This window comes from Haemorhous mexicanus, chromosome 32 (genome assembly GCF_027477595.1).
Source record: "Haemorhous mexicanus isolate bHaeMex1 chromosome 32, bHaeMex1.pri, whole genome shotgun sequence".
NCBI classification, from domain to species: Eukaryota; Metazoa; Chordata; class Aves; order Passeriformes; family Fringillidae; genus Haemorhous; species Haemorhous mexicanus.
Window position 1 is genome coordinate 564,205 of NC_082372.1, and position 14,390 is coordinate 578,594.

Here is a 14,390-nt window from a genome sequence, read left to right on the forward strand (position 1 = left end):
ATCACGGCTGAAGGAGCCTTGGAGCTGCCGTGGGGGCCGTGGGGCTGCCCCGGGGGCTGCGCCCTGAGCCGGGGCCCCTTCCCAGAGCTCCCAGTCTGCCCTTGAGGGAAGAGACGAGAATCTTGACTCCATGTTTTAGAGGGCTGATTTATTATTTTATTATATATATTGTATTAAAAGAAAATGATATATTAAAACTATACTAAAAGAATAGAAGAAAGGATTTCATCAGAAGGTTAGCAAGGAGAGGAAAGGAATGATAATAAAATCTTGTGGCTGACCAGAGAGAGTCCGAGACAGCTGGACTATGATTGGCCATCAATTAAAAACAACCACATGAGACCAATCAAAGATGCACCTGTTGCATTCCACAGCAGCAGATAGTTATTGTTTACATTTAGTTTCTGAGGTGTCTCAGCTTCTCAGGAGAAAAAATCCTAGCAAAAGGATTTTTCATAAAATCTATCCGTGACATCTGAGAGCTAATGCGGGGAGAAGAAGAAGCACAGAGTTTGTGATCAGCCTGCTCTCACTCCTCCACATTCTGCCGGAACACAGAACACCACTGTGATGTCTGGGCACGGATGGGGCAGAAAACCACACTCCTTTGCTTTTTAGTTAAGGTAGCTGAGGAAGAGAAGTTTCCCTGGACTGGTTTTCTTTCCCTTTTTTTTTTGGAACCGTTGGAACCTGCTCTGGACTGGGACCCGGGGGCACCGAGAGCTCACACTTTGCAGCTTGCCGTGGCCCACTCTGCAGCCTTTCCGAGCACTGGAAGGACCGGTAACAGAGTGACACCGGAGGCGGGGCCCCTTCCTGTGTTTTCAGCTCCATCCCCCTCGGGCCCGGGCCCGTTCCAGGGCTGTTCCTCAGCTCCGGCTTTGCCCTCACGCAGCCCGGGGGGCCCTGAGAGCGCGGGGCGGGGCTGTGCCGTGTGCAGAGCCCGCCCCTGGCTGCGATTGTTGGGTCATGCCGTCAGTCGCGGTTCTGGCGCGCTGATTGGTGGGAGCGGGGCGGAGCAGGGCCCCGGTGCCGGGCTGAGGGCGGCCGTGGCTGCGCAGGGGCGCCGTTGGCGGCGCGTCTGTGCGGGCCCGGGATCGGCGGCAGCAGCGGCCGGAGTCCGGGGAGGCGGCGGCGGAGCTCGGAGGCGACCGCGGCGCAGGTGGGAGCCGCGCTGGGTTGTGCGGGGGCTCGGGGCTCGCTGCGGGCCTCGGGGGCGGCAGGGGGCTCAGGCGGGTTGGTTGTGCCGTGTCCGGCCCGTGTGGCCCCTGGGCTGAGGGCGCTGCGGGAGCGGCTGCCCGCGGTCTCCTTCCCGCCGCTGCCTCGGCAGGAGCCGCTGCCGGAGCGGCGCCGGCTCGGCCCGGTTCCTGTGGCTGGGACAGAGGGGGCTGCCTCGTCGCCGGGGCTGTGCGGGAAAATTCACGTCGGCGGAGGTTTCTGTGCCCGGAGGAGGCAGAGGAGTCCTGTAAAAGTGACTTTATTGCTGAGCAGAGGGAGAGGCCGTGGGGCATTTGCCGTGCGGTCTCTGCTATTGTTGTAGTTCGCAGCCTCCTTTTTATCCTCGTTTTCCCGGCCGCTTCCGCTTCTCCCTCTCCCTTTGCCCACTGGCTGAGGTACTTGGAAGGTTCAGACTTCCCGACCCGCCAACTGCATGTCCTCGTTAATGTGCACCCCCACTTTTGTATAATATCCGATATTCATGGCTCTGTTAAGTCCTTGCTTTACTTGGCCAAGTTCAGGAATTTAGCAGGACTTTGAGCAGCTGTCCGTGTCAATTAGCAACATATTCTGAAACTGATGGTTTCTCCCGTTACTTCCTTATGTACAAGTCCCTGGCCCTATCTCTAGGCAGATTCGCTCATTGACTCTTTTTTTTCTTACTGGGTCTTCTTTGCTTTAAAGATTATTCTCAGTGCCCTCATTCCCTGTCCTTTTGTAGCAGTTTCTGGATCAGGAGGCCTGGCTGCCACCTGCATCCCCTCACTTGAATGAGCTGCACAAATGTATTCAGCATGGTAAAAAGATGAGAGTTGCTGTAGCACATTAGAGGAAAAACAGCATTCGTTTAACCCATGGTCTGCCAGGGAGCCACGAAACCGTGTCCCATTCCCATCCTTTCCATGTTTGGACTGGAATATGAGCTACTTACTTATTTCCTTTGTTATCCAATTTACCACTTTTCGGTTGTCATGTATTTGCCAACAGCAGTTTGAGTCATTTAATTTTCCAGAAACTCCTCCTTTTTCTGCTAGCAGATGATGTGATCCCATCCCCTGGTGAAATGTTGTGTTCCTCATTTTGGTGGATTGGTCAGCAGGAAGGTCAGGAGCTCGAGCTGTCTGGTTGGTTATTATTTCGAGGACAGCTTGTAATCTAAGGATGCCATTGAAACGATAAACGGGTTCTGTGGCTCCTGATATGAATTGGTTCGGGTTCCCAGGGGCTGGTCTGTGGTGTTGTAGGATTTGTTCTGCTGGCCATTCATCTTTTCCCTGGTTTTGGGTGCTCCTTCCGGACAGGGCTGCATCAATTGACTGCTTTTCTCTAATTAAGTCATCACATACTTGGATTCCCAACTGATTTCTCTGAAGTTGTAGTAGCACAAACACCCCAGTGCCCTAATGCACCCTATATAGAATAGAGAGTAACAGCTCATGTTGGAGTGGACAGAAGGATGATTCCTGCCTGCTCATTTTAGTGAAGTTTTCACAACATTCTGCTTTTGCTGTTTCCCTTTGCAGCTGAACCCATTTCTGTTTCAGAGTCAGATATCCTCACCACGGGCTCTGACTTGAGCTGTGGAAATTCCATCTGTGCAAGCAGGCAGAGCTTGGGGTGAGGGGCAGAGGGAATCAGCCCAATTCCTGCCCCAGGCAAGAAGACCCAGGTACATTGTCCACACTTGCACCCCCAGTGTTAATTTGCATTTCTAAAGCTCCTCTCCCGGCTGCCTGGAATGAAGCTTCTCTTCCAGGGAAGCCATTCTGTGACTCACACTCGGCCCCCAGGAAAGTGCAGATTTTTATTTAATAGTATTCTATTAACTGTTTATGCACTAAAGGATCACCTTTAAATCTCTTCTAGTTTTGCAATTGCAACCTATAGGTAAACACAACAAAACCCACAACAAAATTTTTCCATCACTAACAGCCACACAAACACACGCACAAAAAGAATCCAAAGCCATAAAGATGTTTTCTACTTCTTCAACTAAGAATAAAAATTGATTCTCACACTGCTAGCCCAAACTGAACTGACAATATAAAAGTAGCATTATTAAGAATAAGCATTCTCATGGTAGTAATCTTATTCCATACAGCTCAGTGTGTGAGTGTACCTGAGCCCCAGAGTGGAATTGTGCCCTTGTGTTCCCCAGCAGCTGTGGCGAGTGCAGGCCCAGAGAGCACTGAAGCTGCAGCAGTGCCAGCAAGGCTTGGCCCCAGTGGCTGGAGATGCCAGAGGAGGGTGGGCAGGCAGAGGATTTCAGCAGAGGATCTGTGGGCAGGCCCAGGGGCTGGGCCCGCTGTGGAGCCCTTACTCCTGCTGGGTTGCCTTCAGGGCAGGCTCAGTGGGGCCTCCCATGCTCCTGCTGTAGGCAGGAAGTGCAAATCTCCGGGGCTTCAGAGCCCTGGAGCCGAGGCTGAGGGATTCCCCCGTGTTCAGCTGTGCTGGTGGCTGTTTCTGGCCTCAGGGCCACTTGGCATGGGCCATGGCACTTGGCCACCAGTGGTGCTGCTTTGCACTCCTTAGGCAGGAGCCGACGTCCTGGGTGGGTGTTGGGAGCAGCAAAGTCCCAAGGCAGGGTCAGTGCCAGCCCAGCTTCCTGTGGGAGAGATTTCACAGGAGATAGGATTCTGGCCACAGCCTGCCTTAAATATACATCCCTTATCTCCACCCTGCACTAGGTGGAGAATTACCAGGGTAAGGAATTCCAGGCATGAATTGCAAAGGAGATAATTGAATATCTGCCCTGGGTCTGTCTCTTCTTGCCAAAGCCAATGGCAAAAGCCCTACCCATGGCATCTTGGTTTCTGTCACCAGCTTCCAAAGGTGTTTCTTTCTTTCCCCATTCATTCTTTCTACCTGACCTGAGCTGTGGGGGTACCAGGGGTTTTGGAGGTCCCATTGTATTCCTAAAGCTGCCATAACCCCCTGAAGGATCTTTCCTGTAAAATGAGTTCCCCTATCTGAGTCTATTGCTTCCACAATCTATTGTCTTGGAATTGTTTATTTTAGAAATACCTTAATAAGTGATGCAGTCATTGCTGAAGCAGTGAGAATTGCTTTTGCCCCACTATTAGGTGACATGGTGTCAGCAGAAGATATTGAAGCCTCCCTGCTCAGGGCATTTCAGTGCCAGGCTCTCACAAGCACCCACAGCTCTGCCGGTTGAGCTGAGCATGGGGCGGTGACCTGCGCTTTGTCTGATTCCCCTTCCTTTCCTCCCCTGGAACAGGGTGTTGCTTTTAGACACCACTTGTCCTGGTTGCTTCAAAGTGCTTTGGAGAGGCTCCATATCTAATTTTCCCTCTTTCCCTGGTGCTGCCCACCCTTCTGGGTTTACTTCAGCATAGGCCTTGCCAGACATATGACACAGTAGTACAACAGCCTCTGCGCAGTGGAACTAGCCTCTGTATCACCTTTTATAAAATTAATTTGCATTTCCAATTTAGTAATTAAATCCCTTCTCAGTAATAAATGAACACAATTAGAAGCAAATAAAAATTCATGCATTTCAAACTTATCCCCCACATCTCTTATCAGATGTTGATTAAAACCACTCGTCTTTCCCTTAGCCACATTAAAACTACTCGACTTATCCCCTGAATAATCCAAGACATTTTTGGCATTTTTCTGCCCTTAGGTCTAAGATTCAGAGTGGATTGAGAGGCCCCTGTGTCCATCAGGAGCAGCCTCCTCTCAATGCAGGCCCACCCTGAATGTGCTCAAGGGCTCCAGCGTGGTGGGGCCCTGGTGTGATGGGAGCTGTGACACCCCTGCCAGTCCACGTCCCTATCAAGGGGTGGCCTTGCTCGTCCTGAGGGTGCTGCTGTCTCTGCTTGCAGTGTCCTTGTGCCCTGCAGCTGGAGCCCTGATTCCTTGCCAGGGGCAGTTTGGGTGGGCTCTCCCCTGCCCTCCTGCCTGCCGAGGACGGCAATGCCTCTGCCAGGTGCTTGTGGCCGAGTGCGTCCCCTGGGTGCTGGGGCCCCCTTGGGCCCTGGGGTTGATCCCTCAGGGGCTGTAGAGACTCTGCCCTGGCCATTGCCTTCAGCTTGGCCTTTTTCTGCTCCCTTCTTGCATTCCCCTGCTGTGCCTTTGTGCCCAAGTGCTGCAGGGCCTTCTTGTGCCACTCCTGCAGCTCCCCTCAGTGCCTGTGGGTGCTCATCCTCTGACAGCTGCTGAGCTTTCTGCAAAATCATTTGTGTCTCCAGTGACCCAAACAAAATCCTTAAAAGCAAATCCCGATCCTTCCATGCATAATCCACATTTCTCAGATGTTCCTTTGTCCTCCTCCTTGTGCTCAGGGTCCCCTCCCCAGCCCGTATCCCAGAGCCGATCCTGTCCTGCCGCAGTGTCCAAAGGTGCCCTCCCGGCAGGCAGTGCCGGCAGCTCCACGGGGCCGGGCAGCGGCCGGGGCGTCCCGCAGCCTCCTGGGGGCCGGGGGCCACTGCCGGCCCTGCCTGGGGCTGGTGGGGTCAGGCAGTGCCCGGCGCTGAGCCCCGGCTGCCCCACAGCCCCGGCCTGGCCCCGCAGCTCCCCACAGGCCCCCAGCCCGTGCTCCCGGTCCCGCACCTCTGAGCCCAGTGCTGCCTCTGCCCACCACAGAGAAACCCCCTGAAATCCTGACCTCCTTGTTTTCCTGCCCTGGAAACCAGGGATAGAAATGACCTGGGTCAGCTGGCAAATTTTGAGGCTAAGACCCTGCTGAAAAAGATTCCAATCCTCCATATTTTTCTTTCTCCCTTTTTCCATCTTCCTTTTTCATACCACATAGATTCCTCCTGCTGCTTCTTGCCTTAAACATATTCTTTCACTTTTGTAGCATGTTTTTATACTTTTGTAATACTTTGAAGTAGTTTGGGTTTTGTGTCCTCGTAGTTTTCCAAATAATTTACCCCAGACTGTACCCCCTTCCCTTTATCTATGGAATTCCTGTCCCTTTATGAGATCATCCCCAAATCCCTACCCTGGCTCTCTGCCAATCACTCAGCATCCCATCCTCTTCATCTAGAAGCTTCCATTCAAGACGTGTAGCAATTAGCCAGAGGCCTGGGGTCAGCCCCCGAGACTTGTTTTATACGCTGTCCTAAATTCTATCCCCTAGTACCCATCCCTTTGGGTCATTTATTGCTTGGTAAAATGTTACCTACTTTTGGTTTCCACCTCCCTTTAAATGTAACCTTGGCACATTGCCCTGCCTGGTGCTCTCAACAGGAGGCCCCTTGAGGTGCAGGATCTCCCCAGAGCTCCTGAATAAAACCTTGGATTGAACCCTGCTAAGTGTCTGCCCTTTCTTCCACTGCTGTCTCTAGTGTCTCCTCTGCTGCAAAGGTGACTGGTCCTGCTTCCCTCTGCACTCTCGGGGCACGAGAAAGTGTCTCCCTGCAGTTGGCCCTGTTGGGGTTGCTCCCCTAGTGTCTGCTGACTCAGTGCTGGCCAGGGGCTCCTGAGAGGCTCCCAGAGGGACAGAGACATTTCATGCTCCCCTCCACTGAATGCCCTCCCAGCACACCAGCACCATCCATTCCCTGTTGTCCATATCATTTCATGACTTTCCCTTATTACCCCCCTGGGTGAGGCACGTTCAGCTGCACTCACTGCCCGCCGCCTCGGATGGTGGAAGGAATTCCGGACAAGTCCCAAAGTGTGTGGAAAAATTGGTATCACCAGAGTTTTCTGTCCACAAAGCAGACAGAGGAGTCCTGTAAAAGTAATTTCATTCCTGAAAAAATGGGACATTTCTCATGGTGTCTCTCCAGTTGTGGGAGGATGCAGCCTCCTTTTCATCCTAGTTTTCCTGCCACATCTCCCTCTCCCTTTCTCCTTTGGCTGAAGTACTTGAGAGCTACAGACTTCCCAATCCACCTACTATGTACTCCCCCTTTACATGCTCCCCACTTTTGTGTAGCAAACGATATTCATGGCTCTGTGAAGTCTTTCTTGTTCTTCTAGAAGTTCATAAATTTGGCAGGACCTTGGCTGAGCAGCAGTCAGTGTCATCAATTAATAACATTTTCTGAAACTGATGGCTTCTCCTGTCACTTCCTTTTGTACACGTCTCTGGACATATCTCTAAGCAGATTCACAGCATCTGTTTGTAAAGACACTTTCCTCTCCTTCCTTTCATGGGGGTCCCCCATTTGTGGGACATCCCCCCTGGAGCAGGGTGTCCTCCCCTTGCTGCAGCCCCACTCCTCAGGCGGCACTCAGCCAATCAGAGCACACAGTGATGATGACTCAGCAGTTGCCAGGCAGATCCGCAGCTCCCAGCATTCCCACCTGGACCCCCCCCTCCCAAGGCCCCCGCACTCCCCATGAAAGGAATTTGGGGAGGTGGGAGTGGGGGAGCGCCAAGGCCGGGCCCTCTCACGCTGTCCTGGCGGGAGCAGCTGCAGTGGGGACCGAGTGCGAGTGGAAGCAGCTGAGAGCCCAGTGCTGCCCCAGCCTGACCTGCCCCACCTCCATCCCTGCCCCTGTGGTGGGATGCCGTGGGTCTGTGGGGAAGAGGGAGCTGGCAGTGGGTGCTGGGCCTGGAGCAGGAGGAGAAGGGAAGGAGAAGCAGGGTTGAGGAACAAAATGCTGCACGTGGGAGGAAAAGGTGGGATTGTGCTGGAGAAGGAGGAATAGCAGGAGGAAGAGGAGTTGGAGGAAGAGCAAGGACACCGGATGCAGAGGAGAAGCAGAAACAGGAGGCACCACAAGGTTCCACTTCTCCCTGTATCTGCAGCCTCCCCACCAGCCCGAGGAGCATTGCTGCCCCCCCCCCCCCCCATGCAGCAGGTGACCAGAGAGGAATATCAATGATTTTCCCTGGTCTGAATCTTGGTGTTTCTGAGCTAAGTGTATGTGCTTTGGTTTTTTGTCGGGGCTGAATCTTTGTATTTTGGAGGACGTTTTGGCTGAATCTCTGTTTGAGGAACTATTGATCTGTGCCTTGTTGCTTGTAGTATTTTTGTGCTGAATCTTGGGTTTTGGCAGTTCTTACAGACACAAGATGCCCACTTGTGGGCGAGACGGGGGGTAGCACGGTCGGGACGGACGGAGACGAGAGATCTCTGAAGCCAGGTTGTGGAACTAGCAGTTTATTACAAAGGGCGTGGGTTCAGGGCCCTGCTGGGAGCTGCCAGCTACAGCTCAGAGCAGGCCTAAGAGAAGAGAGGGGTAGAGAGGATGAGAGGGGAAGAGCGTAAAAGGCAAGAGCTAGGAGCATAGAAAAGTAAGTAAGAGTAAGAGAGCAAGAGTAAGAGTGCAAAGTTCCCGTTACAATACAATAAATCATCTTCTGTGTTGAATATTCTGATTCTCACTAAGCAATCTAGTACAGCATACAAATCCTATAGCATTTACATACAGCCTATAAGAATCACTACATTACCATACTGTGCTATAAGAATCACTACATTACCATACTATGCTACATTTTAAACCCTAAAAACTACTCTTCGGACCCCTTCTGCCGAGCTGACAGGGTCTGCTCGGACCCTTGGACCTGCCTGCTTGCAGAGGGTCTTGTATCATCAAAAGGGGATTACCTTCAGCCGGCCACACCATTGTTTTCCCATTGTTCAGTAACTAAGGGATCTCAAAGCTTGCTTTCATTTCAATCCCACTTATAGTTTCTATATTCTCAAAATCTTTTGCCAGGCAATCATATTTGTAAGGCTTTCCTGTTTCATCTTCCCCAACACCCAATGACTTCCTGAAATGAACTCGGGGAAGGAGGAGCCCCCAGCCCAAGGCGCTCTCATTTTGTTTTTTCTCCCAAACCAGGATTTTTCGTTCCCAAGCTGTGGCCAGATGGAGGAGAAGGAAGATCCCTGGAGATGCCGCACAAGGAGGGGCTGCAAGGAGGAAAGATCCCCCCTGAGCCAGGAAGGCGTCCGAATATTCATCCAGAGCTCAGAGCTAATGGAGAAGCCTCATGGTAGGGAGAAGTCACACAAGTGCTTGGAATGTGGAAAGGGCTTTGAGTACAGCTCCGACCTGAGAAAACACCAGAGGATCCACACTGGGGAACGGCCCTATGAGTGTGGGGAATGTGGTAAGAGCTTCAGCCACAGCTCCAACCTGAGGAAACACCAGAGGATCCACACTGGGGAAAAGCCTTATGATTGTGGGGAATGTGGGAAGAGCTTCAGCCAGAGCTTCCACCTGAGGGAACACCAGAGGATCCACACTGGGGAAAAGCCCTTTGAGTGTGGGGAATGTGGGAAGACCTTCAGGAAGATCTCTGGCCTGATCCAGCACCAGGTGATCCACAATAGCAAACGGCCTTATGAGTGCTTGGAGTGTGGGAAGAGCTTTGGGTGGAGCTATGCCCTGAGAAGCCACCACCAGCGCATTCACTCTGGGGAGAGGCCCTACAAGTGTCTGGAGTGTGGAAAGAGGTTCCAGTCCAGCTCCAATCTCCTCGTACATCAGCAGATTCACACAGAGGAGAGGCCCTTCCGCTGCTCTGACTGCGGGAAGGGCTTCAAGTGCAACTCATACCTCATCCTGCACCAGCGCGTCCACACTGGGGAGAGGCCCTACGAGTGTCCCCAGTGTGGGAAGAGGTTTCAGAGGAGCTCTGATCTCCTTGTACATGAGCGGATTCACACCGAGGAGAGGCCCTTCCGCTGCCCCGACTGTGGGAAGGGCTTCAAGCACAACTCCACCCTCATCAAGCACCAGCGCATCCACACTGGGGAGAGGCCCTACAAGTGTGGGGAGTGTGGGAAGAGCTTCTCCAGCAGTTCTAACTTGACCCAACACCAACGGAGGCACCACTAAGGGAAGCCCTGTGAGTGCCCCGAGTACGGGAAGAGCTTCATGCGCTGCTCCAGCTCCATCCCCCATGGGAGGATCCATGTTGGATGATCCCCATTGACCTCCATTGGGCAGAGCCCTGGTGATCCATGGTCCAGGTGATCCATGTGTCCTGGTGTGAGAGGAAGTGAGTTTTTTGGGATGCTGTGGTCAAACCGATAGGTGCTCAGCTTTGAATATTGGCACCTGGTGTGGCCAGTAGGACATGGGTACGCCTCTGAGAACACACAGGGGTTGAAAGCGGGGAGCTCCCAGCAGGAAGGTCTCTTTGGTTCTGTCCGTGAAAGAGATCAGACCTGCCCTGCCCAGCTGCAGGCTGGGTGGCAGAGGCGAAGCCATGCGGCCGGGTGAGGTGGGACAGAAAAGGGAGGTGAAGGCCCATGCAGGATGGAAGGGTGGAGGAACCCTGAGAGACACTGGGTAGCCCACCCCCCAAGGGAGAGAGAGAGGGAGCCTGTGCCTGTGCTGGTGCCACCTTGAAATTTGATAGCACGGCCTGGCCAAGAAGGAGATAAGGGGGGGGGTAGGGGGATGCAGCAAGAAGGTGGCCGGCAGGGCAGCGTGAGAGTTCTGGACAGGCAGAGCCTGAGACTTTTCTTGCTGGAACCTTACAAATGCTGATCCTCCTGGAGCTGAATGAGGAGAGAGATAGAGATGGAATAGCTGGAAATGGGCAAGTGTGATGAAAGTCCGTGCAAGTGAAAGATGTCTGAGAGAAGTTGAGAAGAATTCTAGGTGGGAGGAGATGATGGAGTGGCCTTTGGTTGGACTTTTCTTGTATAGCCATGGACAGAACCATTTTTTTCCTGTGACACAAAGGCTGCATTTAGGGGGGAGGCAGTGGCTCAGAGCCAAGAGAGTGCAGGGATGTGATGTGAAGGACTGCGTGAACAGACACGACGGGTGAGGAGGGTTGTGGTGGTGCCCTCTGTCTTCAGGGAAGATCTCTGTTCTCAAAACCCCTCGGCCCCAGGGGGTGAATCTGGGGGGGGACAGGTGTCCCGAAAGTGAGAGACTGTGCTCTTTTCGGAACTGGGCAAAGCATCCTTAAAAGGAAAACCCTAGAAGCAGCTCTGGTCCGTGCGCAGTGGTGAGAGCACTGGGCATGGAATGAAGATGTCATGATGGCAAATGATCCCTTGGCAGTGCCACATGTGACATGGAAACACAAGAGGTTTCAACTGGGTTTCCTGGGGAAGCCCATGGTACAAGAGGGACTCCTCTCTCCTTGATGAACTGAGAATTGATTATGTAAAGCATGGTGATGGACTGAGAGTTGATAATCTGAGGGGTGGATGAATTGGAAATTTGGTGGGGGGAGAAGGAATGTTTTGGAAGGTTTTCATTCCGAGTTGTGTGTGTATTTCTCTTTATATATAATTGTAGGTTAATAAAGTTTTTTCCCTTTTATTCCTAAGCTGGAGCCTGCTTTGCTCTATTTCTGATCACATCTCACAGTAGACACCAGGGAGAAAGTATTTTCATGGGGGGCACTGGCATTGCACCAGGGTCAAACCATGACACCGTGTTTGGACGACACCTGGCTTGGAGGCTCCACATCTTCCTGGCTCCCATAGGCACCTGCATGAATGCAGGGGCAGGAAAATCCATTGGGACAAAGACGAACAATGGGAATTTATTTGGGACAGTGGATTTGTTGACTTTCAATCCCAGAAAATCTTTTGTGTTTAGTCCTGTTTTCTGGTGGCATCAAGGAATACTGAATGGTGTTCGGGGTCGTTAGGTCATATGGGGAGGGAGCGGCACTGGAGACAAAGACCACTCACCCCGATGTTCATGTTGAAACAGGGCTCATTTTTTCCCAAGCCCTCCCTTATAAAGGGCATGGAAAGATCCTGTCTGGATGCCCTCATTGGTTTGAACTCCATGCCCCTTTGGGTCCTGGCCAGTGAGATGCCTGCAGCCTTGGGAAATATGTTATTGGTCAAGGCCCCTGTCAGTCATGGTAACATCTCACCCTTCTTGTTTTTATAAATTTTTGTGAAGTGCTCTCTGTCACCCATCTGCAAGGGCCCTTTGCAAACAGGGTGACAAAAGGCAGCATGGATCTAATTTACACTGGAGCTGCAGCATTCACTTCCAGGACCTGTTAGGGGGGAACTGAGGCCACAGGCATAATGCTTATTGGTTACGAATTACAACTTATCTCTACAAGCAGAAAGCTATTTAACCTTTAACCCTTAGAGAAAAACCCAATTATTAAAAAACAAGCTGTAACCCAGTTCTCCCTTGGAGAAACCCATTTATTCCTTGGAGAAAAACCCAATTCCCAGAAAACAATCTGTAAACAAAAAACCAGTTTTTAAACAGGAAAACAGTTTATAAACATGAGAAAAAATCTGTAAACAAATCAACTCCTTATATGAACTGTGCATGAGGTAGGTGATCATTTGTAATCGACTATTTTGTTGAGGCGACATCAGGATGTTGTCTGTGATTTTCAGTGTCCATTGAAATGAATTTTAGGCCGCTGAATATCATAGGGTTATTATACTGTTGTATGATTTATTGTAAAACATGAGAACATGATACTATTTAAGATTGCAAAGGGGGGGGGGTGTACTTTCACCCCAACCTTTTTTCCCCTTTTTTCTTTATAAAATAAATAAAAATAGGAATACAACATGGAATTTGAATGCTACTACTTAGGGGGTTACTGAGGAGGTCTCTTTTTCACTATCAGGATTTGAAAGAACCTCTTCTGGATGAGGTCTTTCTCATTTATCTCAATGGAAGAAGGGTTTAACTTAGGCAAAGTTTCATCTATGTTTACTAATATATTTTTCTTTACCAGCCAGGTTCATGGCTTGATCAGGGCAATAACCTTTGGGGAGATGTTTTCTGTATATATATTCTAAAAACAAGCTTTTAATGATATCTAGTGCAAGAAGAATTTTTAACATGAATAACAGTGCAAGCAATATACTTTTACCTCTTTGTTAGAAGTTAGAAATTTTGTTATTGACTTTAATAGATTACTTTTAACTTTTAAAATGATGACAAGTGGCAGAATTTCAGTTACAAAACTTTGCAACTGAAATTTGCTTATGATAAATTGATGTTCTCTGTGTACCTCAGTGGATATTCTTTGAATCTTACCCATTTATTTAGAAGCAATGCAAGAATAGTTACTAGGAGTACCAAGAAAGGACATGTTAATACACACACTGGAGTTTCTTTAAGACACAGTAGTACCTGCCTGAGACAAAACTGTAATATTTTCCAAATACCTTTATCAGAATTAGCGATCACAGGCTTATCAAATTTGGTTTTAGCAAATGCAAACAATAATAATATGTGTTGTACTATGAACTCTTAAGGCAGATTTTACAAACAACGGTACATTTTTGTAACTCCTGTGTGATAACTATAATATATGTTATGAAATAATTCATGCTTAAAGAGAGAATGTATTTTATAAGATTGTAAAATCCAAAGGAGTCTCTGACCACAAGCAGCCCAAGGACAGGTGTCTGCTTTGGAATGTTGAAATTCCTGAAGGCAGCAGGAGAACAATACCCCCGTTTACCTATGAATAGATGTGGCCAGTGTGATGATCGATAGATGATTGACTTCCTCTGGGTAATCAGGAGACACTCAAGAGTGATCATCGCTGGACTGAAACCATTAATCAAGATAACAGAAGTCGTCAGAAAGATACATCTGCAAACATGACTTCCCCTGACATGATCAGCACCTGCCACTACCCAGGAAACAGCAATTGTCCAGCCTGCACAGTGAAAGAAACTCTCATGCATATGCCAGGTTACAAAAGAAATTGGGGCACCTCTGCCTCAGGCAGAAAAATCTGTATAAAACAGCCCCCCTGGAAATGGCATTTGTGAGCAGAGGGGGATCCGATGCGATAGAGGTCAGATCTAGGTTCACCCCGTGCCAATCCCAGGCTCGACGCTGTCTCTTTGGCTGTGGGTTTTTGAGGACCGTATTTTGGTCATGGAAATAAAATCTTTTTTGCATTTATTAATTTTGATTTCTGATCATTTATAACATAACCCTTCAATATTTTTACTCTTGGCATATATTATTAGTTTTTTAGAGTCTTTAGAATATGAAAACCTTGATATATCAGGAGGTAAAGTGGTTGTGAGGCTCTTGAGAGGTGGAAACTTGGTGTTTGTTTGCCTCCTCATCATCCATTTATTTTCAGGGAAACCCTGGCTTCTCACTGGACTGGGTGAGAGGGCGTGTTGATTTCAGCTGCTATGAAACAGTTATCTCACGTACCCGGCCCCATCTCTAATGTTTCTGCTTCCACAGCACCAAATTTTTGCATGCTTCTTTCCACTGCTTTTTGCCGGGCCGGATCCAGCCCGGATCCA

At 50.1% G+C, this 14,390-nt stretch overlaps 1 protein-coding gene across 1 annotated transcript; it reads left to right on the plus strand.

The window, feature by feature from the left end:
- The first annotated feature begins 860 nt into the window (after positions 1-860).
- Positions 861-11,446, plus strand: LOC132340566 (zinc finger protein 345-like). Its single transcript, XM_059871637.1, has 2 exons — positions 861-1,162; positions 8,992-11,446. Exon 2 carries the CDS (start codon positions 9,019-9,021, stop codon positions 9,991-9,993), a length of 975 nt encoding a protein of 324 aa, XP_059727620.1. The 5' UTR covers positions 861-1,162; positions 8,992-9,018; the 3' UTR covers positions 9,994-11,446.
- The last annotated feature ends 2,944 nt before the right edge of the window (positions 11,447-14,390 follow it).